This window comes from Panthera leo, chromosome F3 (genome assembly GCF_018350215.1).
Source record: "Panthera leo isolate Ple1 chromosome F3, P.leo_Ple1_pat1.1, whole genome shotgun sequence".
NCBI lineage: Eukaryota > Metazoa > Chordata > Mammalia > Carnivora > Felidae > Panthera > Panthera leo.
The window spans coordinates 39221213-39246324 of NC_056696.1; the positions used below are offsets into that span (position 1 = coordinate 39221213).

The window sequence follows — 25112 nt, forward strand, 5'->3', positions numbered from 1 at the left end:
ACCTTAATTCAAATTAGCAAGCTTAATAGTACATGTATTGGGTGTACATGTATTGGGTGGTGCTTTGCTTGTGCTGTGTGGGAAATAAACATAAGACAGGATCCCTGCCTTCCAAGAGAACACAGCCTAGTAGAGGAGGCAAGGTACAGTTCAGTGCCTGGAAGATCAAGAAAAGTGTGACAGGGAAGATATGATTGGAAATATTTGGAAGATCTTTGAGACACAAGCAAGGGGAAGATTGATGATGGATGAGTTAATGTGAATGTTATTCTTTCATTCGACCAGCGTGAAGTTGTCTCCTGCTCTGTCCAGGCATTGTGCGAGGCCTGGGGAAGGAAGTGTAACCATTAAGAAGGTAGATATATCCCTGTTCTCAAAATTGACAGTCAGATAGCCATGTGATACCTGTTGACCTATGTGATGGGCAAATGGAAGGTGCTGTAGATTCAACAGAGATCGCTCGAAGGAGGCTTCCTGGAGCAGTGATGTCTGTTCTGAGTCCTGGGAGATGGTGGCCCAATAATTGATATGGGGAAAACAAGAAGAGGAACAGGCTCAGAAACAATGGAGAGACTGAGCTCAGTTTTGGACATACCAAACAGTTTTGGACAGTTTTGGTGAGTTTGAGATACCCACCAGCCATGCGGGAAGAGATGTCCAATAAGGAGGTGTATCTGCAGAACCTTAAGTCGTATTCTGTAGCCTTCAGCATGGGTCACTGAGTGAGCTGGTAAATGTGTGAAACATGGCAAAATAAAATGTTCTACACATAGGAGAGTCCAAATGATTCAAGAAGAACAGGCAAGGTTGGCACTACAGTCAAAGCACACAGCCAACATTCCCTTTTGACTCTTTCCCAAGAAAGCACAATACATAATGGACTTCATGCTTTTTGCTTACTGTTATGAAATAATTCTGCGTGAAACAAAAATAAAGTCTGCCATGAATTTGATATGGAAGAATAGTAGTATGTCGAGGCAAAAAAAGAAAAAAAAAAAAAGGAAGAAGAAAAAGGTTTTGGTTTGGGGCAGAGCAGCATTTATTTAATCAAGAAATTTCTTTGTTCATTCCTGGCATATTTGTGGTGTCCCCCTCCCCCTCCGACCCCTTATCTGTGGGGGAAATGTTCCAAGACCCCCAGTGGATGCCTGAAACTGTGGATAATACCGAACCCTTGTACATACTATGTTTTTTTTATAAATTCATACCTATGATGATGTTTAATTTCTAAATTAGGCACAGTAAGAGATAAACAGCAATAACTAATAATGAAATGGAAGAAATCGAGCAGTATACTGTAAGAAAAGTTATGTGACTGTGGTCTTTCTCTCTTAAAATACCTTATTGTACTCACCCATCTTCTTCTTTGTGATGATGTGAGGTGATAAAATGCCTACATGATGAAGTGAAGTGAGGAGAAGGATGCGGACGGTGTGATGTAGCATTAGGCAGCTCCCGAGCTTCTGATGACACATCAGATGTGGGACCATCTGCTCCCAGACCACAGTTGGCTGCAGGTAGCTGAAACCGTGGGAGGCAAAGCCACGGTAAGGGGAGCTGCCACACTGAAGATCTTCTCTGTGCTGAGCACTGGCCTGGGTGCTAAGGGTGCAGCTGCAAGTTAGACCAAGTCCCTCCCATCCCGGCTTTCCTTCTTGGGAGGGTGGCGGGCAATTTTAAAAATTAGACAAATAAATGTGGAACATGAGATCAGTCAAACAAGCAACAATAAGAATATGTAGTTTAGGGATATAAGGAAAGAGTAAACACAAACCGGGTAGTGGTCACTCTGGGGCATCAGGAATTAGTTCCTGAAAGGGACACACAAGTAGCCTGAAGGGTGTTGTTCTGTTTGATGTGCTGTTTGTTGCTCCAGAGTGGTGGATTCACCAGTGTTCGTTATATTATGTTTAAAAACCTACACACACATTACATCTTTAAATTTTTAATTGTGGTAAAATACACATAACATAAAATTTATCATCTTAACCACTTTTAAGTTGACAGTTCAGGAGTGGTAAGTACATTTACATTCTTGTCCAGCCAATCTCCGGAACTCTTTTCGTCTTGCAAAACTAAAACTCTATGCTTAATCGAAAACAAGCCCCATTTCCTCCTGTCCCAGGCCCTGGCAATCACCATCCTATTTTCTGTCTATGAACTTACTATTCTTAGGTACCTCATATAAGTCGAATCATAGGGTATTTGTCTTTTCGTGACTGGCTTGTTTCACTTAGCACAATGCCCTCCTTGTAGGTGTCAGAATTTCCCTCCTGTTTGACGCTGTTGACTATTCTGTTGTATGTAGATACCACATTTTGTTTATCCGTTTAATGGTCAGTGGCCCCTTAGGTTGCTTCTACCTTTTGCCTATTGTGAACAATGTTGCTATGAACAACTATGGGTGTACAAACATATCTTCGATGTAGTACATACGTTTTTAAAGAAAAATAAGGCAGAGTAAAGGCCCAGAGACTGATTTGATAGTGAAGCAAAGCTCTTTTAGAAGGGGTGGTCAATAAAGGCTTTTTTGAGTAGATGTTATTTGAGCAGAGGCTGAAGCGAAGTGACGGAGTGAGTCCTACACAATAGGGGAAGAACTATCCAGAATGAGGGATAGGTGCAAGTGCAAAGGTCCTGAGGCCAAAGGAAACTTGGTTTATTAAAGAAGAGCAGGAAGACCAGTGTCTGGAGGGGAGTGAGGCAAACAGATGTGGTTTCAGGGTTAGACTATGAAAAAGGATTTCAGTTTTCTTCTGAGAAGGAAATGTATGCAAACTCACGGAATATTGTTTTGCTCAAAGTATTTAAGTGATGCCATTTGTATTCATTTCTGTATTCTGTGCCCACCGGGAAAAGATGCCTGATATGTGTCAGCACACAGGAGCTAGCTTTGAAACTTCTGTGAGCTTTGTTTCTGTGCATGCAAAAGCTACATTGTTCCCTATAAAGAAGGGAGCTACTTTAAATGAACTTAATGCCATTTTTCCTCTGGCACATTGTGTTCTATCATAGCTATATACTAAACAAAGTTTGAAATAATTTGTCATCCAGGTCAAAAACCATCTTGGAGAATTGAAGTACTTTCCAGACAGTTAAGCAGAGAAACAGGTGATAGTCTAATGGAGTGATTGCAGAGTCATGCTTGTTCCCGTTTGTTGACAATCCAGAATCTTCCCTTTGATACTTCAATTCCTAATCATATAGTCGTAGACTCTTAGGGCTGTGGGTGACAGTAGAGACCAAGTGCAACCTTGAAGTTCACAGATGAGGAAAACTTGAGGGCCAAAATGACAACAATGATAACGTGCTTATGATCTCACAGTTAGAAACAGAATTAAGACTAAAAATAAAGACATTTAATTAGTGAGGAATTAAATGTCTGCTGCCTTGTCGTTGTTGTTGTTGTTGTTAATGTTTGTTTATTTTTGAGAGAGAGAGAGAAGGAGACACAGAAACTGAAGCAGGCTCCAGGCTCTTAACTGTCAGCACAGGGCCTGATGTGGGACTCGAACTCATGAGCCATGAGATCATGACCTGAGCTGAAATCGGGCGCTTAACAGACTGAGCCACCCAAGTGCCCCCAATGTCTGCTGCCTCTTGAGGATGACATATTATGATCAAAAAATTGACCAAAGAGCAGACACTGCTCCAGGTGACATCCTTTATGCAATGACATTTCCTGAGCCTGGGTTTCTCCGGGACCTATGCTGGGCACTGGCTTAGTAGAAGCATTTTGTGCAGACTGCCATTAATAGTTGGGAAAATTGGGTTTCAAGATTAGTATCATAGAATGAAAAGTCTTTAACCGACCTTAAGAATTGGTCTCATGTTCTTGAATATTCTTGGTGATTGAGGATGGGATAAACTTTGAGGCACTCACGGTGCCTTCCATTAATTTTGGAAAACTGTAACATGAGAGATTCTATTTTGTCCATGAAACTTCATGGCAGGGAAATGATCAGACTGCTGTGTAGGATGTGTGTTGGAAGCAAACAAATTAACCTGCAAACTTTAATATTTTATTGGTAATATTTTCAGATTTTATCATTCAAATTTTAAGAAATAGTGCCCTGTGTGTATATAATACCTGTACATGTTTAAAGTTTATTCATATTTAATTCAAATATATTTTACTTTCCCATGATCCTAAGAGTCTAGGAGAGTTATTTCCTATATTTTGCAGATAGAAAAACAGGCTCGGGAGGATTAAATGACTTGCTTGATCGGCCTGGTCAATGAGATTATATTAGACCACGTTCCCTTTGCACGATGTTATTGTAACCACAAAATCAAGTGCTTTTCAAACTTTTTTTTAATTTTTTTTTAATGTTTATTTTATTGTTGAGAGAGAGAGAGAGAGAGACAGTGCAAGTGGGGGAGGGTCAGAGACAGAGGGAGACACAGAATCCGAAGCAGGCTCCAGGTTCTGAGCTGTCAGCACAGAGCCTGATGTGGGGCTCAAACTCACGGACCGTGAGATATGACCTGAGCTGAAGTCAGATGCTCAACTGACTGAGCCACCCAGGTGCCCTTCAAACTTTTTTTTTAAATCAGTGGAATCCTTTTGCCTAAACTCCGTATATGAAGCAGACAGAAACTCTTATTTTTTAGCCCTTAGAGTCTCAGTGGAAAGGGCCGGGGTGGGGACTGCCCAGAAAAGGTCCCCAAGAAGGCACTCTATGACTCTAGATTGTACTCAGTCTCAATTGTCACTGCTTTTTACAATAATGCTCTGTGACATTTAAGATGTTAAATCTCCTTCAAAATCATCAAAGATGAATTAAGGTTTGCTACATATCAGTATAAATGTCAAAAGTATATTATTTCACTCAAATTCTTGGAAAACTGTCCATGTGTTAGGAGACCCTTTAGAAGATGAACTATTTGATTAACCAGGACATCCCATTCTCCAACCCCAGCAGGTGGCAGAAACTTGCAGGCTGTGACAGTAGGGATAAACAGGCTCCATCCAGCACCTGAAAGTCACAAGCCCTGCAAGGTCCATTTCCCAGCTCTGCGGGTGGAACATCTTGTGGGCAGGTTCCAAGAACTCTAGACCCAGGTAGCAGGGTCTGTGTCTTACTAGCTGAGGAAGTAGAGTTACGCAACCCCTGTAAATCTGTTTCTTTATCTAGAGAATGAAGAGAATAATACTTTAGCAGTATTAAATGAGGACATATAAAAAATCCTTCGCATATTGACTACTGCTTGGAAATGTTAGCTCCTCCCCCCCCCCGGGTCTGGCATCCTTTGAGATCTTAGAAAAGCTATTTAATCTCTCGGTCTTAATTTCAAAATACCTATAATACCTTCTCAAGAAAGAATCCTTTAAAAGTTAGCCTTCTCCAGAACCCTGCAACTAGGCCTCTTCTCTCTCTAAACATCCTCATAGACCCCTGGGGTTTCATCCATCACCTGTCCATTGATGAGTCCCCAGTCTATACCACCATCCAGGCCTTTTTGCTGAGGTCTGGACCTTTATTTCCAGCCATTTCCTTCATAACTACTGAGCGTTCCACACGCTCCTTAAGTTCAACGTGGCTATACCTAGACTCACTAAATATTGCTTCCTCAAATATGCTCTTCTGCCTCTTGCCAGTAGGACAGCCACCACCTTCCTCCCTTGTCAGACACCCAGAAGTCACCCAGGACCTTCACTCTCTCCTACTCTCTGTTCAGGGCCGAGAATCCCTGTCGACTCAACCATTTTGATGCCTTTCAAGTCCATCCCAGCCCATGGCCCACCATACGTCTCACCTTTATTCCTGTGACAGCCTCCTGGGTGGTCCTCCCTTCATGAGACCAATCCCTTCTCCATACTTCTGGTAGCGTGCTCTTTCTAAGTCAGAGAGCTGACCATTTCCTTCTTAAAATCTTTTGGTGCTTCTGTATTGCCTTCAGAACAGAATCCAGACCCCTTCCGACGTTCAGTGTCCTTCAGACTTAAACTTTGTGGTCCATCCTTATCTTGCCCCTCTGCTCTCCTTCTGCATGAAAGTTAAGCTGCTTTACGGTGTTCCCAGGACCTCTTTTTTCTCCCGGTGGCTGAGTCTTTGTATATCGAATACTGTCTGCGAGGCGTCCCCGGCCTTTCCTTCCATGGGTAGCACAACTCACTCCGACCCATTTTTCAAAACCCTTCAGTTGGGACCTTCCCCAGGGGTGCTCTTCCTGTGTGTGCCCCAGGCACCCACTGCTTCTCTCTATTCCATCAAATAAACTGCTTAACACAGAGACTTTTGTTTTATTCCTGTGTCTTTGTGACCTGGTACAGGGCTATCAGAATGAATGGATGGATGAATGAATGAACAGATGAATGGATGGATGAATGAATGAATGAATTCGTATATTGCATATACATAAAGGTGTGAAGTAATAAATAATGCATGTTAGAGTGCTTTGTAAGCTACAAAGCGTCAATCATTTGTAAGGGCTTGTTATTTCTATGTACATAAATAATGCATATGCTATTTGTCCACATTTCTACACACAGCTCCTGCCAAAGAGTTACATTTTCTTGGTAGTAATTTGCATAGGAAGGCACCCACTTGTATATTCTAGTTGCTAAAAATAGCTCTTGGGTTAATAAGCATACGCATACAAACACATTTTTGTGGGGGACTTAACAGTGATGAATTTAAAATCTTGGGTTTGAAGTTTTGCTGGAGACATGATGATTTAACTTTAGACATCCCCACTAAAAATCTCTTACCCTCCCATCTGCAACCCCTAAATAGCCCTCACTCTTTATTAAGTGAACTTTGTTCGTAGGAAAAGAATATAACAGGTATCTCTCCAAAAGTTCTTAAAATTATTTACATAAATTATTTAAATATAGCCCTTTAAAGAAATAATTGTAAAAATTAATTCCTTACGGAAAATTCATTTCCTTTCTCCTTTTCTGGTTTAGTAAAGGAAAGGGTCTTCTGAGGACAAATTGTGTACCAATTTATAGATTGTCATCTCTCCAGATGCCTCAAGGAAAAAAGAAGCGTTCTACTTCTTTTTCCCATTTTCATATTTTTTAAAGGGCCAGATAAAATTTTCTCCCCTACCTGTGAGAAATTAGCAAAGGGAATTATCTTCTCAGCAAAAGATAACAGACTCTATTTGAGCCTCCAGCCTCCCAACCCCCCAGCCCCCTTGCTTAGCGAAAGGACCCATCACTGAAAAAACTGCTGAACAGGAAGATTCACAGGCTGTGCCACGTGGCAGGAACCAGGGAGGCAGAAATCAGGATCTTCATCTTCAGAGAGAATCTGGGTGCTGTGTATGACTGAGAAGCCAGTACTGTAATATATTCAAGAAGACCTAAGGGTTTACTTTCCAATAAGGATGGAAAAAATCTGAGCATGCCACTGTGAGCTTATCGTAATGCTGCTTCATATAAAAAGTTGGTAATTAGTCCCTGAGTGAATAAAGTAGAATAGATGATAAGAGATTGATACTTAGAGGAGAAGCCAAAATGCTTTTGCCAGTTATCAAAATTTAAAGGCTATAGAGGAAGGGTTGGGGATGCCTCTGACTGTTTACATACAATTTCCAACTCCGAATTTGCAATGATAGAGCTCATTAACTTGTATTTTAAAATTGTATTACAGTGAAGCCTATATCACTTTCAAAGGAGAACGTGGAGGGCCAAATGCAGGAGACTTGTGAGATCTATAGCATAAGATCTCACAGAAGAACTGGTGGGAATTCTGGTCTCCTATCAATCTCTCTTCTTCCAGCTGAGTCTCTTTCTAAAATCCCAAATATGCTACAGTGGTATTTAATATGGGAAATAAACAAACCACAGAACCATATTATTTCTGAGGACTCCAGAACATGTAATAATCTTTCCAGATTTTGTTTTCTCGTGTAATTTAATATCCATTCATGAAGTTTTGGTGTTACAGACTCCTGCTATAGATGAGTTTAGACTCCCTAGTATGCCAGCTCCCATTCATTACTTAATGTGGAATAGGGCTTGATTTGTAGGAGAAATATGTCAGAGAAAATGCTTCAGATTTTAAATGTATTTCATGTGTGAATTTTCACAAAAGGACATGAATTAGCATAAAAACTAATTCCATGCGTATTGTGGGAGCACACTTAAATTTCTGGACTCCTCCTAAAAAGTAAATACAGAAAAGAGACAATTCCAAGTCTTCCGAGAGGTGATGTCATCTGTATTCTGTCATTCATGCCCTCCCTTGCTTTTAGGTCCTTGTGAAGCATCTCAACCACGGTAGAGAAACCAAGGTCTGCCTCTCAAGCCAGAGATGCAAGAAATGTGGGAGCGCAGGGACCCTATTCCAAGTCCAAATGAGGATGTGGGCACGTTTCCCTTAAAGCAGAACTGACCAGTGAAAATCCTCATTGGCAAAACATATAAATTAAGACCTGATTATTCAGCATTAAGACTTGATTATTCAGACCACGAAAGGATTCACCCAGGATTCTTTGGATAGAAAACAAGACCACATTGCAAATATTTTATTTCAGGGAGAAATCTATCATATAAATTAAGTTTTGAAAGCCAGTTTCGAATTAGAAAAAGAAAGGAAATTGGCTTATAACAGTTTAATGCAATAGGTAATGTCACAATGATATCAGTCTTGGACATATGCACCAATGATATAAAGCAAACATTAATGGAGAATTCTCTGGGGATGCTTTGACTAATACAGTCCTCATGCCAGGATGCTTACAGTCAGTCTGCTAGGGAAATGGACAGTTAACAAAGCCGTGCAAAATGAAGTGAGAGGCATATAGAGCTGAAAGTAGAGTCCACCAGCAGAGCAATGATCCCGGAACTACTTGGTCAGTAAACGAGAATCATTCAATAAAAATCTTTTTCCTTCTTTTTTTTAACCTTATGTAGTTTAAATATCAGGATCGTTGATACCAAATTGCAAATTGCCTCCATAGACCTAGAAACAAAATAAGTAAGTACCTTTGGGACAGTTAGCAGCAGAACTTTTGTGAGATTTAATGAGACATTCTTAGAAATAGCTTAATGAGATAATGAATTCAGTTGTGCCAATTCTTTTTTTTTTTTTAATTTTTTTTTTTTAACGTTTATTTATTTTTGAGACAGAGAGACGCAGAGCATGAACAGGGGAGGGGCAGAGAGAGAGGGAGACACAGAATCTGAAACAGGCTCCAGGCTCCGAGCTGTCAGCACAGAGCCCGACACGGGGCTCGAACTCACGGACTGTGAGATCATGACCTGAGCCAAAGTCGGACGCTTAACTGACCGAGCCACCCAGGCGCCCCTCAGTCGTGCCAATTCAACTCTAATGTCTTTTAGAAAAAAATTATATATATGGCCAAAGTATGGGAAACGTGTATATTTTCCTTCAGAAGGAAAATTGGACGTATTTTTAGACTTGAGAGAAAGGTACCAGTTTGGACCAGTATTTCTAGAAATTATCCAGCACATGCTGATTTGAAGACTTTACATGATCATTCGGTGATAATAGTACACAAATAAACCAGGACTTAGGATCTATCCTTCGTTTTATGTTTTTTAATAGTTTTTTTATTATTATTATTAACAGACTGGCATTATTTATCACAGAAGGTAGAACCTAGTTCTCAAAAAATACATTTATCAAAAAAAGAAAGTTTCAAAACAACTTTCTTAAAAGACTATTATTCATTTATCTTACATTTTTATACTGTGCAAATTCCTACATCCTCCCTATTAATCTCTAGGACTATTGTTAGTTTTCCTTGCTTGTGAGAACATCTTTCATTATAGTATAAAATAATACTCCATTTCAGTTGTTTTTCTATCATTGTGTTTAGATCACCATAACCCCGAAAGTTGCTTGTTTTCTTTTTCAACTTTCTGGTCGGATGTAAAGGAGGATGCTAAATTCTGTCTCTTCGAAGTTGGACGAAGGGCAAAAAGAAAAAAATGCTGAGAAATTTGTCAAAATTCAAATGAGCTATTTTGAAATTATGTTATCTTTCTGCCACGATCCTTTATTGAAGGACCTATACCTGTAACCAGAATGTGAGCCTGTGAAAGCGTAAGGTTCGCAACAGGGGAAAAGCTAACACGAATGTAAATTCTTCTGTCACAGACCCAGCTATAGCATACCAACGGTATTTCCAATTATTGACATTTTGTAATTTTGAAACAAATGTAACTAAATTTATAAGTATTTTCAAATAATTTAGAAAATTTATAAATATTTTAAATAATTTAAAAATAATGTTTAAAATACTTTAAATAAAATAGATGGAAAATACTTTATTAAGTGTAAAGTGCTACAGATATAAAACGTCAAGTGGGGGGGGGGGGGTGCCTGGGTGGTTCAGTCGGTTAAACGTCCGACTTCAGCCTAGGTCATGATCTCACTGTTCCTGTGTTCGAGCCCCACATTGGGCTCTGTGCTGACAGCTCAGAGCCTAGACCCTGTTTCAGATTCTGTGTCTCCCATTCTCTCTCTCTCTGCCCCTCCCCCACTGACTCTCTCTCTCTCTCTCTCTCTCTCTCTCTCAAAAATAAACATTAAAAAAAATGGGGCGCCTGGGTGGTGCAGTTGGTTAAGTGTCTGACTTCTGCTCAAGTCGTGATCTCCCAGTGGGAGTGTGGGTTCGAGCCCCGAGTCGGATTCTGTGCTGACAGCTCGGAGCCTGGAGTCTGCTTTGGATTCTGTGTCTTCCTCTCTCTCTGCCCCTCCTCCGCTCACACTCTGTGTCTCTCTCGCAAAAATAAATAAACATTAAAAGACAAATTTTTTTAAATGTCGAGTGGACAACAACTTGCCTGCCAGTTTAAATGCCACAGAGGAGGCAGAGCTCCTAAAAGTGTAACATTTGTCTGTTTGTACATCTCATTAATAAATAAGCAAATATTTTTTATTCTCCCATCTCACTTTGAAATAGATGTGGTATCCAATGCTCCCACTGTGTATCTGTTTCGCTACTAATTCCTCACTGTTTTTAATTTGGGACAGAGACTTGGGGGATAGGGAGGGAGAAAGCATGTTTAATGCAAAGTTATGGCTCAAAATATAAACACTAAAATCATCCCAGACCCATTTAAACAGCAAATGTAAGGTAATGTTTTTTGTTTATTTTTGTTTTTGTTTGTTTTAACTTTTTTGAGTATAGTTGACACACCATGTTTCATTAGATTCAGGTAGACAACATAGTGATTCAACTTCTCTATACATTACGCCATGCCCTGCGTAAGTGTAGCTACCCTCTGTCATCATAGAGTGCTAGCACAATATCACTGACTGTATTTCCTATCTTGTGCTCTTTATTCCCATGACTTAGTCATTCCATAACTGGCAGCCTATATCTCCCACACCCCTTCACCCATTTTGCCCATCTCCCACTCCCTTCCTTCTGGAAAGTAAGTAACCTTCTTTTAAAAGCATTTAGAGATACCGGGGCACCCGAGTGGCTCAGTCGGTTAAGCGTCCGACTTCAGCTCAGGCCATGATCTCATGGTCTGTGAGTTCGATCCCCATGTTGGACTCTGCTGACAGCTCAAAGCCTGGAGCCTGTTTCAGATTCTGTGTCTCCCACTCCCTCTACCCCTCCCCCACTCACACTCTGTCTGTCTGTCTCTCTCTCTCTCAAGAATAAACATTTAAAAAATTAGAAAAATTAAAAAAAAAAAAAGCATTTGGAGATACCAAAGTGGACATGCACACATGTACAGGCTAAGTTTAACAGCCAAGTTTAGTGGCAAAAATATTGGGTATGAGTTACTATGGTAACTATTAACTGAGTTTAGTACATTTAACCTTTTAATCATAGTGTTATGTGGTTTTCTTCAGAACCATTCTTATTTATTTTTGTCCAATTAGAACATAAAACAGGGCTGGAGGGGTCCGCATCTGTTTACTTTCTTAGCGTGGACGTATGTAAACACACATATCTATATTTTTTTTCCAGAGGCTTCTATATACACATTGTATAAAAGTTGCAGTTAACGTAAATAAACTCCAGAAGAGAAATTCCAACATAACCATTTTTCCCGTGCTCATTGTCTGTGTATGCATTTGTATGTTGGTCTGTCTTTTTTTGACTCTGTGTTTCTCCCTTATTCAATATTTATAAGGACCTCTAGGGCAGATGCCTTAAAACAACTGGATCATCACCAGGAGTTAGGTTGAATGAATTGCCTGTGTCCATGTTCTGTGTCTGAGTGACCCAGGACCAGAAGAAAAAAAAAAAGAAAAAAAAAGCAAAGTTATCAGACTTATCAGACTTTGAAGCCACATTCAGGTTAAAGGGCACCGGCCATCCTGGCACATATTCTGCCTAAAGGACAAGGCTTTCATTTGATAAAGATCATTAGTCACTGAGATATATATTTTAGAGAGTTCCCAGTAGCGAATATTCTGTTGGCAGTCACTGGGGTGTACCAGATGGTTCATTAGCATAGGCTAGACAAGTCAAAGGCTTTCAGAATCATTTAGAAAATGTCAAACAGAAACAAGAACCCTGTCACTTTTTATTAGAATTAACTACATCATACCCTGGACACAGATTTCACCTTGGGTCAGAAAAATTAATACAGAATTATATGAATTGTGTAATATACTGGGTTAAGATAGGTCTTTCTCCAGGGACTCATTTGCTGGCAATATATTATGATCCCTCTACTTTAGGAATCCTCAAACCTTTCCTTTTGTAAGATATGAAAAGAGTTGACCTTGCTCAAAATCCATTGGTGTCTAATTGATTTGAGGTATATGCAGAATTTCAACAAGACATTCTTCTAAAGCTCTTTTGTGATCATTTTCCCAGGAAGCTTGGTGAGTGGGGCTTACTGAATATTCAGCAGCATATAAAGTATGCTTTATGTCAGGAGGAAAATACATCCATTAATTGAACACACCGCTGTAGTAAATAGGAATTAAAAAGCCATTAAAATATTGTGCTTTTTTTTTTTTTTTTTTTTTTTTTTTTTTTAATCCAGACGTCAAAAACCTTGAGAACTTTCAGCTGGTAGAAGGTGTCCAGGAACAAGTCAATGCCGCCTTGCTGGACTATACAATGTGCAACTACCCGCAGCAAACAGAGAAATTTGGGCAGCTACTTCTTCGATTACCCGAAATCCGGGCCATCAGTATGCAGGCTGAAGAATACCTCTACTATAAGCACCTGAATGGGGATGTCCCCTATAATAACCTCCTCATTGAAATGTTGCATGCAAAAAGAGCTTAGGTTACAACCCTGAGAAGCTCTGCTTTCAAAACAAAAAGAGATTGGTGGGGGGAAAAGAAGAACAGAAGTTAAAAAAAAAAAAAAAAATACTCTGAACTGCTCCAAGCAACACTAATTAAAAACTTGGTTTAAAGATATTGAATTTAAAAAGGCATAATAATCAAATACTTAATAGCAAATAAATGATGTATCAGGGTATTTGTATTGCAAACTGTGAATCAAAGGCTTCACATCCCCAAAGGATTCCATGTAAAAGACATTATAATGGAGTGAATTGAACTCACGGATGGATACCAACACCATATCAGAATAAAAACGGACAGAACAATTCTTGTATATTTAAACTGATCTCCGCTGTGAAGAAATTGAGGAACTGATCTGTGTTGTTAATTAGGCTTATACAGCAGGGGATTTGAGCTTACAGAATTCCTCCATGCTAAAGCTGAACTAAAACAACTCAAAAACCCATCAGCTACACCTGTAATAGCCCTTCCCTCTTCCTTCAAGGACCCAGCACCTTCTATCCTGTGATCACGGAATCTGTCCTTACGGACTTGTGCTCAGCCACACCCACTCATAGCTCCACCAAATCATGAAAAGCATAATTTTGAATGTCTGTGTCTTAGACCTGCAAACAGCTAATAAGAACAGTCTATTAATATGTTAGCTTGCCATTTTAAATATGTTCGGGTTTGTTTTGTCATGTGTTCATAATGTTAAAAAAAAAAAAAAAAAGAAGAAGCAGGCAGTATCCCTCTTCTGATCTTATGTAAGCATTAATACTAAGGGAAAGGACTACAAACTTTTAAAGCAAATGCTCCATAGCTAAAGCAAGCTAGCCCTTATTTCTGCTACTGTTACTGAACCGTGGCTTTGGCGTTGTTGGATTTCGTAACAATTTCTCACCAAAAGGCTTCTTAGGGTACATCCGTCTTTTTAACCATCAAAGTTTGTAGTTCATTTAAAAATAAAACCTGAAGCGTATTTTGCTGGGATGTCAAATAGTCACAGTGCTAAGTAGTTTAAAATAAAACCGAAGCATGTTAAGCTATGCAAAAAGAAAGAAAAGGGTTGGCTAATAAATGGCCTCAAGTCTCATGCTTGTTGCAATTGAACATCCCCTAAACATAGAATGGAAACAGTGATTTTTACATGTGGATGGAAAAGATGATAAAGCAATTCAAAATCTTCCCCGAAAGGGAAAGGAAGAGGGTGATGCTGACCTTTCAAAGTCATAGACTAAAGTCTGCTCTAGAACAAATATTGAAGTACTAAGAATTGCGAAACAATATCTCCCAACGACAATAGCAGTATTATTAACGTGTGATGCCACAGGTATGGAAGTCTTGCCTTATTTCACAATTCCGAGAGGTAGCTGTGCAGACGTGGATCAACATTTGTTTAAAATAAAGTATTAATACTTTAAAGTCAAATAAAAGATAGTGTTTACATTCTTTAGGTCCTGTGGGGGGAGGGGAGGGAACTATGATATCACAAAATAGCTAAAGCAGTAATTTCCTTAATGTTATTTTTCTGATTGGTAATTACTTTTCACAGTACCTAATTATTGTATGTCGTGAGACACTAAAATCAAAAACAGGAATCTCATTTAGACTTTAATTTTTTTGAGATTATCAGCGGCACAATCACTTGTAGAAACTGTAAAAAATAAATATCTCCTAGTCCCTTAATTTTTTCATAAATGTTTCAGGCTTTTGAATAGTTTATTTATATTGTATATCATAGTTTCAACTGTAGACAATTATGATGCTAATTTATTGTTCCTTGGTTTCACCTTTGTATAAGATATAGCCAAGACTGAAGAAACCAAATATATGTGTTTACTGTAGCATGTCTTCAAGTTAGTGGAACATAGTTCAGGGACAGAAAAGGGTCTTAATGAATTAAAATCATTCACTTGATTAAATGTCTGTAAATCTTCATAATTCTTCCTGTAGTTTATTTAATATCTATTGTAAATTATGTGACTTGTAGTTTCCTCTGATTTCAAGTAAATTTAACAGGGGTGGAGTCTTACCTGGTTTCCTTTACAAGCATTGTAAGTTGTATACCAAAGATATTAGTTACTACTTCTGTGTCTACAAAAAGGGTTATTTTATTATTTTTCTTAATCTCCTCTAATATTCGTCCACATGAAGGGTACACATTCCCTAAGCAGAGTGTCCACAGCTCCTCATGCAAAATCTCAGTCACCTGTAATCATGGCTCAAAGGGCAATGAAAAATAGCCGACCAGAGTCAATATGCAAAGCATGAAATGGATTAACAGCATCATTATTCTCTCCAGTTAAAAACCGGGTTGGTTAGAAGACATGCGGAGAGGAATGGGTGTTGTTAACCGTTACTGAAATGGTTCCATCATGTATGTGCACCTTGGGTGGTGGCAGTTAGGAGATGTGTGGGATAGTTATTTGGAGGGTCTTTAACATTGCAAAACAAAACAAAACAAAAAAAACCCCACCCAAATATATTAATTCTGAAAGTCCATGTTTTCTTATTTTAAATAATGGAGTACTCCCCACTGAATATTAAACCTAAAAAAAAGTCAAATATTGGTATGTTGTTAACCTAGTAAATTACATCCTAAGTACACTTAGAAAGACGGGCAACACGGACAGTTACATTCACACTTCTGGTATCATGAAGAACAGAAGTTGATAAGCAGGAATGCGCCCCAGTCAACGTCTGTGGCCCATCCAAAGTTGGCAAATGAAATTTCTCTAGTGTTCATTAGTGACCAGTTTGTAACCAGACATTTCCTTAGCAACTGCCTTATCAATTACAAGATTTATCAGTAAAAGCAGACTCAAATATAAACGTTTTTGGCTTAGCCTGGTTTATTATAGTTGGTCTATGTGTGTAAACAGACAATCTGTAATGTCTGAATATTTGTATTACAGATCTTCTGCAGCTACCTTGGACCTGAATCCATGCAATGTTTAGAGTGTGAAGTCAGTTACTTGTTGACGTTTTCTTACTGTATCAGTGAAATACATATTGTCATGTCAGTTCTTGCCAGGAATTTCTCAACAAAATGGAATTTTTTTTCAGTATTTCAATAAATATTGATATGCCCAGCCTGATAATTTTTAAAAGTTTTTATGCTGTCCTCTTTCTATTACATACTAAAGCGTCCAGTAATTTAGATACTTGAGTAGGAATGGAGTCAAAAGAATTCCACATGAACAGATCCTTTTCCCTCTGTAGATGTTATCTGGAGAAGTCTTGTCCTTGGTTGGCTACTTGAAGCATTAAAGTCAATCTGTTCATCACATCTCTACACATGAAATAAAGCATTTCATATTATTTACTGTCATAACTGATGGGCAGAAAAATCTCATAGTGTCTATATTTTTTGTCTACCCTGTGCTGTAAGAACTTTACCAAGTGCCTTGTTAATTCAAGTGATCTTCAGAACAGCTCCATTTGGTATTATTATGTACCTCTTAAAGCTTCTTGCACAGACTGAGAAACTAGCCAGTGAAGGAGCAGAGATTTGAACCCAAGCAGTTTGGCTCCAGGACTCATGTTCTTAAAATGCTACACCACACTGTCTCTAAACCAGGGTGACACTTAGGATTTGTCTCAAAAGGAAAAGATATGAAATAAAATCAAATCACTGCCGAGGATACAGATATCAATAAATTGGAAATCTAAAAGCCTTTAACACTTTCTGGAGTTTAACCCTGAAAAGTAACATGTCTATCTCCTAGAAAGTAGCCCCCTTCAGGACCACGGAGCCTTTGGAGATGTTTACAAAATCCATTTTGGTAATTAATAATTACCCCTGCTACAAAATAATGCAAGGGCCACAAAGCCATACGCTTATGAAACATTGTGATTCAGGGGAAAGCCACCTCCTTTTGCCCTGCCTTTGCCTTCCCTACCCCTGTCAAGATTGGCACAAGTCACCATCCCTTTGCCAAGCAGACACTGATTTTTCTTAGGTTCCTGCTAAAAGCTACCAAGGACTCAGATTCTACACCATATGTAGGGCCAGGTAGATTACAGAACTAAGATTTTTAAGCACCTAGATAGTGGCCTATAAAACACCTCCCTCATCAACCTCTTACCAGGAAGAACTTAATAAAAAAAAATTATCCTTGCTGACATCCCATGGAATTTGAAGATGTATATTCATATTTAACTGAATTATAATTTGCATACAGAAGAGTGTACAGTTGATACATTCTTACATATGTATACACCCAGGCAACCATCACATAGGTACAGCAAAGTATAGAACATAAACTTTTAAAATAATGTATTTGTAAGTGGTTATGCACATTTGTTTTTTAATTTGGCAGAGAGAGAGTTTCTACAAAGCCCAACCCAGCAGCCGGCAGAGGTCATTCTGATGAGAGCAGAGGCCTCACTCCCCAAAGAATAACACTCATGAAGTTGCTAAATCCATCAGCATGAGGGAGCCCCAAGAAAAAAGTGGCTCACGTTGACGTGCATGTGATTGTTATATTTGATATTCACGATAACTTTGAAGAGGTTTGTACCTTTAACTAAGTTTGACGTTCAGTTTGAAACCATCTCTGATGTATATTTTTTATGAGAAACATGTGGAGAGTTTGCTCAACATAACACAGGTCAAAATGCTGCAATACTTAGTGATCTTGACATTTCCCTGGAATAATGAAGACCAATTTTCCTTAACACTGAACAGGAAATGTATAGTTTAGTCACTCAAAATATATATTCTTGAAATACTTTAACTGTTTCACATAGGCATTTGTTTTATTTTAAGTTGGGAATTAATAATTCAGTGACTGATATCAGGCAGTAATTGTGACTTGTTTGCAGAAAAACTTAAGAACCAATCTATGAAACGTTGCACGTTTAATTGTTGGGAAAGGGGCAAAAGGAGGTGTAATTAGACTGATCACCGAGTGTCCCCAATATGAATTTGACACTAAACACCTAAAAAACCAAGAAACCAGTAGACTTGAGCATGTTGGACCCTTCACACCACACCTGAGCTCTGGCCAGTGTCTTTCACACCCCAGGTTGCCCCAGGAGGCATTATGGATCCCAGACCAGATTCCCTGGGCCACTAGATCTGAAACTGTTCTCAGGACCATGTCAATATCAGGACCATCTCATCAACGGATGAGACTGGAGTTGCCCTCCCATGGAAACAATGTGTTGATACCTGATTTGCATCTAACTCTTGAACTTTATGAACCACAGATCACAGCACTCTTGTTTCACTTGATCCAACAGCAGCCCCCTGTCCTTGGCTGGCTCTGTCAACCCCACCTCTGAGGAGGAAGCCCAGCCCAGTGACCTCTGACAGGGCCCTGGCCTCCAGCACTTTTAGTGACAAGAATTGAAGCCCTTCCAGATTCCCCTTGACCTGGGGCCACGCCTGCTTCAGGCTCCTTGCCAGCTTTTCTTCATGCACCTCTCCTGCCTTCCACATTGCCCCTGTATCCAGGTCCTACCAGTTACTTTCCGTAACTGTCTCAAATCAACCCTTTCCTCTTCCCTGCAGCTGTAGATCAGGCCCTTGGCGTTTCTTGCCTAAAATTACACAATAGCCTCTGGGCCGGTCTCTTGCCATCAATCTCAACCCACTCCAAACCTCCCTTCCTACAGGTGCCAGTGCCATCTCCTACCCCAGAGCTAACCATGTCACTCCTTCACTTCCAGCCCTCTGGTACCTAATATCTGCAAGAAAAAGTTTCAGCCCACACCTTCCCCTAGGATGGCACCTCAGACCTGTTAGCACACAGCATCTGCGGGCCTTCCCAGACTCCACTCCCAACACATACCAACACACTGAGCTACTCGCCACCCTGAGCATCACCTGCTCTTTCCTGCCTCTGCACTTCCAGGCATGTTCCCCAATGGCCTAGCAAACTCAGACAAGACTTGGACAAATCTTCCTAGCTGCCGCATCCCATGCAAGCCTCCCCATCAAAGTCAAAAGATCCCATTTCTAGGCCCTAGACCTCTGATGTGAATCCTAGTCTAGTCTCATTGTGTTTCTCTCCCAAGGCTGCCCCTCTAAGCTGTAAGCATGGGGCAAGGGCAGTGCTTGGGACAGCTCTAAGCCACTGGCCCAGTGCTGGGCATAGAGCAAGCGCCACACGTGATCTCCACAGAATAATTAAGGACATTGCTCCCCATTTGTCTCCGTGACATGGGACATCTTAGGGGGGCCAAGACCAAGATAATCTAGTGCTCATCCAACATGCTCATCCAACTCCAAACGTAGTATCACAAATGAATTCCATGTTTCCTTCAGGGATGGTGCATACGTGTGACTGCATCTCAGCTCCCATCTTGAGATTTGAGCTCCCATCTTTTGTTAATCCAAAGACCGAGGCGGTGAGAATGGCATTGTATTTCACGGATACGAGGCTCTCAGCATCTCTGTGCACCATCTGAAGAAAGAACCGCAAAAGGGAGAGGAAATGTGCTTTGCAGCATCAGGGAGTAAAAAAATGGTAGTAAAATAGGTAGATATCATGGACAGGGAGAGTTTGACATAATATGAAAAAAAAAAAAAAATAGAATGAAAGCTTTCCAAAAATGAAACCAATGCTATTAGAGGCTGGTGATTTTCCAAAAACTATTCCACCTAAAGCTGGAGGGTTGGGCATGTGATTCCCCCCGCAGAGGGCTGGGTCACCTTTAATGACCTTCCAGAAGTGACAGTCCAAGATCCCAGCATGGCCATCCAAATAGACTGGTCCAAAACTTCAGGAAGGATCTTTTCCCTCACTTTTTCCCTCCAGGAAAAATTTGCTTGTGTCTTTGAAGTCTACTAGCATGATGAGACACTGACAGGCAAGATCCAGCCAACTCCAGAGACCTAAATGTATAAGAGATGAATTTACAAAGCTCATTTCAGTGTTTATGTAGGACGCAAGAGAGAAATCACATTCTGCCAAACATGTTAGACCAGCGCATCCTTACATCAGGCAGTAGTTAATGTTCTGAGAAAGAAAGGGTCTACTTTTTGAAAAATTCTATCCACGCATCCACAACTGCTTCTCCAACATCTGACCTGTATTGGGAGGTGGCTCATGGTGGTGGAGAAGCTGGTTGCCCTACATACACCTCCTCTGTGAGCGGCAAGATGCTCTGGGGCTAGAGGAGATATCCTCATCTGGTTGCTGGTCCTTGTCCCATCTTGTACTTACAGCCTTCCCTACCATCTGACAAAAGAGAGCAAATTAAAGAGGTTTCACTAGAGAAACCCAGGCTATCCATAAAAGATGTCTTAACTGAAAGAAAAACAATGTGTTTATTAATCCAGTCTTTCTCACCTGAAAAATATTAATTGAGCCTCTACTATGTTCTAGGTAATGATCTAGTTAAGGAAATGCATATGTAGAAGGCATACTGGAAATAATTCATGAAAACAACAGCATCTATTTACGTGCTATACAGTATGACAGACTTGACCGCTGTCTCCCCCGAATCCACCCTCCCCTTTTTCCCTGGACACAGGGCTACCAGTTAAAGACTACATTTTCCACCCTTTTTTACAGGTAGGTGTGACCATGTGAGCAAGATGAGTCCGTGACAATGGAATGTGAACAGAAATGATAAGAGCAACTTTTCAGTTTTCTCCAACTTTAGAGACAGTTCACCTTACCTGGGCTTTGGCTCTTATCCCCTTCCCTGGTTGAATCCCAGATGTGGCAGCAATCCAGATGACTGGGGGACTGAGGAGCAAAAAGATGGAGGTACCTGGGTCCCTCAGTGACCTGGTGAATAGTGTCCACTGGCCAGACTTAGGCAAGAGAGAAGCAAACTGTTCTTATTTAAGCCACTGTATTTAGGGCTCTCTTTGTTTCAAAAGCTTGTCATTTACCCTAATATACAAAAATGATTTCATTCAATCCTCAAGAAAACCCTATTTATGACTAAAGAAACTGAAGCTTATAGAAGTTAAATGACTTGCCCAAAGTCCTAAAGCTAGTAAGTGTTAGAGCAAGGGTTCAAACACTTCTGTTTGATTCCAAACCCCATACTTTTAACCACTTGGCTATAGCACCTTCCTGAAAGCACAAACCAAGGCACCCTGCAAGACCAACATTTATTTCATTAAATGAACATTTTCTTTAGAATTCAAAACGCATACTGGTGACATTTTTTAAAGTTATGGCACCAAAACACAATTTTTTTCTTTGCCTCAACAAGAGCCTGAATGAGCTCCCTTATAACCGTTGACATCTATAATAGGTATCAGTTGGGTAAGCGTCTGACTTACCCTGGGTGGCTGTTTGGTTAAGCATCCGACTTCAGTGCAGGTCATGATCTCATGGTTCATGGGTTCAAGCCCCACTTTGGGCTCTGTGCTGACAGTTCAGAGCTTGGAGCTTGCTTCAGATTCTGTGTCTCCCTCTCTCTCTGCCCTCCCCCACTCACACTCTGTCCCTCCCTCTCTCTCAAAAATAAACATTAAAAAAAAAATAGCTGTCAATTGCTCAATGCCTTGGGAACATCCTCAATGCAAAAATTCTTTGAGTCTCACATAAATGAGAATTTAGGGTGAACATTTATTTCTGCCCCGTCTTAACAGAAAGCAGCATCCTAACCACTACCCTTCACCCAAATATTCGTGCTGACCATGTTGTAACTTTAAGAGCTACCTTAATTCTCTCACACCCCAGTTTGACTAGTAGTTTCCCTATTTATTTTATCACAAAAGTATTTGAAAAACATCCTATATGCATTAATTGTGGAGGACTGTGTGAATCCGAAGCAATCGTGTTTACAAAGAGAAAACATTTTGTGCTTGTCATTTCTACTCATACTCCACTGCCATGGGCCCAGTTATGAAAGTATTCACCATTTAAAAAAAAAAAATCTTGTCCTAAGGATTTTCCCCCAGAAACAAATTAGGACTGGCCAAAGCTCCCTGCTATAGACGTGGAATGAGCTTCTGTAAATAAGTGTGGAAACACGTGTTACATTGCCCCTGAGTGTTGCCATAACAGGTTTTATTTCCCCTCTGCCCCTGCCTTGTGGCCTTGTGTTATTTGAGTGTCAAACGTTCCTATGACCATTGTGTGGCCTGGATTCCAGCCAAGCTCCCTGGGCAATGCCCGGCCAGTGCTCGCTCATCCTCCCACCTCCCTTAAAGGAGCCTGAAAGTGGGGTGACCGCCTCGGGGAGAAAGAGGAGTCCTCACGTCTCTTGACATGGGCTGCCAGACACACATGCCAGACTATTCCACCCACCTGGCACCCAGTGTTGTTCACGAAAACAGGGACAAGGAGGACGGACAAAGATCTCATCCTTAAAAGTGCCGAGCCCCTATTTAGTTAAATCGTCTCCTTTTAGTCACACAACAACTCTACAACATGGATGTTATCGTAGTTGTGTTGTGGGTTAAATACTGCGCATCTGCTGAGGTCACACAGCTGGTAAGTGGCGAGGCCGTGACTCAAACCCAGCTCCAGCTGAACACAAAGCCCCAGCCTTTCTCCGCAGAGCCACGAATTTCATTTTGGATTCCTACAGAATCTATGAAAAACACGTGGAAGAGAAGGATGTCAATCTCCACATCTGTATCTTCATTCCATCACCACGCTGCCTGACCCCTTGAGACAAATCTCCCTTTTCTCAACTGCAGTTGAAGTACATATATACAGAAAAGGCAGGAAACACACCGTTGCCACATGATTATTTCACACCTTTAAAAATAATCCCTTTATTGGGGCGCCTGGGTGGCTCAGTTGGTTGAGCATCCAACTTCGGCTCAGGTCATGATCTCGGAGTTTGTGGGTTTGAGCCCCATATGGGGCTGTGTGCTGACAGCTGAGAGCCTGGAGACTGCTTTGGATTCTGTATCTCCTTCTCTCTCTGCCCCTCCCCTGCTCATGCCGTCTCTCTCAAAAATAAATAAACATATCATTATTCACTCTAACACTAGCTGTAAATTGTTGCATAGTAGTACATCCTATGGATTCATTTAAATAATTTGCTATTTATGAATATTAATTTTTTTCTGTTATATAAATAACATATGACAACAATCTTTATTGCTTAGTCTTTGTGCATGTCCTAATTATTTCCTTAGAAGTTAAATTGCTGGTTCAAAAGTACTTCCCTCTTTAAGACTTAGGGTACAAATTGTCATCTTGCTCTCCAAAATGTTTGGATCTATACTCCTACCAGCACTGTTAAGAAAAACTACTACTCCAAGCCCCACCTTACCTTTTTTTCAATATTTAAAATTTGAAGATGAAATATGACATCTATTTATAAGTTGATTCCTAAATGTTATTAAGTGCGAAAAGCAGATTGTGAAATAATGAGTGTAGCATGACCCCAGGTAACATTTTGTAGGGAGATATACTTAGAAGAAAGATTGGAAAGATTAAAAAGAAAGAGATGCCAAAATATTAATAGTAGTTATCTTTAGATAGTGAGATTTACATAATTTTTTTTCTTGGTAGCTTTTTATTTTCTATAACTCCTGTAATGAATATTTATTATATTTGTAAAAAAGATAAAAAATGTTCTAAGTCCTTGAATAAATAAAGAAAATAGTGAAACCAGAAAATAAATAAATAAATAAATAAACATAAAAAATGTTTTTAAATAATCACTTTGGCATAACTAAGCACAAAATAAAAGTGGCTCAATGATTTCTGCTTCTTATCCTTGTTTTCTCTTCATTTACTCTCGCTTCATTCCATTTTCATGTAAAAAGAAGTCAAAGGAGGACCTGATTTATTTTCCACACTAAAATGCAGGTACCTTACCCAGCCATATTGGTGCCTGAAATGTTACTAGTCGAAGAGAATTTTATGGAAGGTGCAATATTTAAATGCGGATACCGCTTACAAAGGTGTAAAAGGCTGAGCAATAGGAGACTACTGACAGATGAGAACTGGGAACTAGTCAGCCAAGGGAGATTCCCAGGGCGGATCAGCGAGAAGACAAGGGCCTAGAAGGGACAAACAGATGAGCTCAAAACACGGAGGGATTTGGAAAAAAAAGAGAGAGAAAGAGAGAGAGAGAGAGAGAAAAGGAAGTGTGATTAGGCTATCACACTGAAAAAAGAAAAATCATGTCATGTAGGACCCACCAGGTAACAATAAGAAGTGTAATTCTTTTTCCTAATGTTAAAGCTGTCATTGTATTACCTCATTCTGTGCAAAACTATGGCCAAATAAGGTATCAATGTGTTGGGAGTTGAAATCAAGTGATTTTATATATATGTAATTTTTTTTTTTGGCTCTACAGAAGCATCCACAGAACTTCCTGCGTTTATTTTCACGAGGTGCAGCAAGAGCTTAGCTGGCACTAGGCAAGTCAAAAGAAGGGGGTTTCCATCCAACTTTGATTTATGATCCACAGAGATGCCAATTTCCTGTTTTTGAAGCAGTGCGGAAAACTTTCCCAAATATAATCTGATATGCAACAAAGCCTCCTAACAGATGTGAAGATACGAGAAAGGATCCAAAGCGCAACGGTGGGTAAGCACTGTTTTAATCTTAAGGAAGGGACTTCAGGGAAAATTGGGACTACAGATATTTTTATGTGTTTGAAAACAATTCATTATAATTACAGGGGAATAGGGAAACTCAAAGCCTGCTTCTTTTGTAATCAGTTAGTAAAATACTTGTTATTAATCATGTACGTTTGCTTCTGAGCTCTCCAAGCAAAATAAAGACACGTGGTCTCCCTACGATCTCTCCATTGGGGATTTCTCAAGAGGTCGGGGATGGCAAGTAGGTCCTGTCATCCTATCCATGCCTACACAGGAGTCTATGACTTCAGTGGCACAAGTGGTCAAGGCTTCGTTCAGCTCTTGGTTAGGAGTGTGATGTGGCAGAAGGAAAGGACAGTGGTTTTGCAAAACATGTGGTGAGGGGCACCTCTGCTACTTGTATATCTGAGGACATCCAGAGAAACCCTGAGGCT

At 40.1% G+C, this 25112-nt stretch overlaps 1 protein-coding gene across 3 annotated transcripts in view; it reads left to right on the forward strand.

Annotated features, from left to right (window-relative positions):
• The window catches only part of NR5A2 (nuclear receptor subfamily 5 group A member 2), a 125297-nt gene extending 108977 nt beyond the window's left edge, over positions 1-16320 (forward strand). For 2 of the 3 annotated variants that reach the window (XM_042925702.1, XM_042925704.1), the window contains exons 7-8: positions 12941-14523; positions 16109-16129. In XM_042925702.1, the coding sequence (XP_042781636.1) occupies positions 12941-13188 (248 nt within the window). In that variant the 3' untranslated portion in view covers positions 13189-14523; positions 16109-16129. Of the gene's footprint in view, positions 1-12940; positions 14524-16108 lie in introns of all 3 variants that reach the window. The other variant, XM_042925701.1, reaches the window with a different exon arrangement.
• The last annotated feature ends 8792 nt before the right edge of the window (positions 16321-25112 follow it).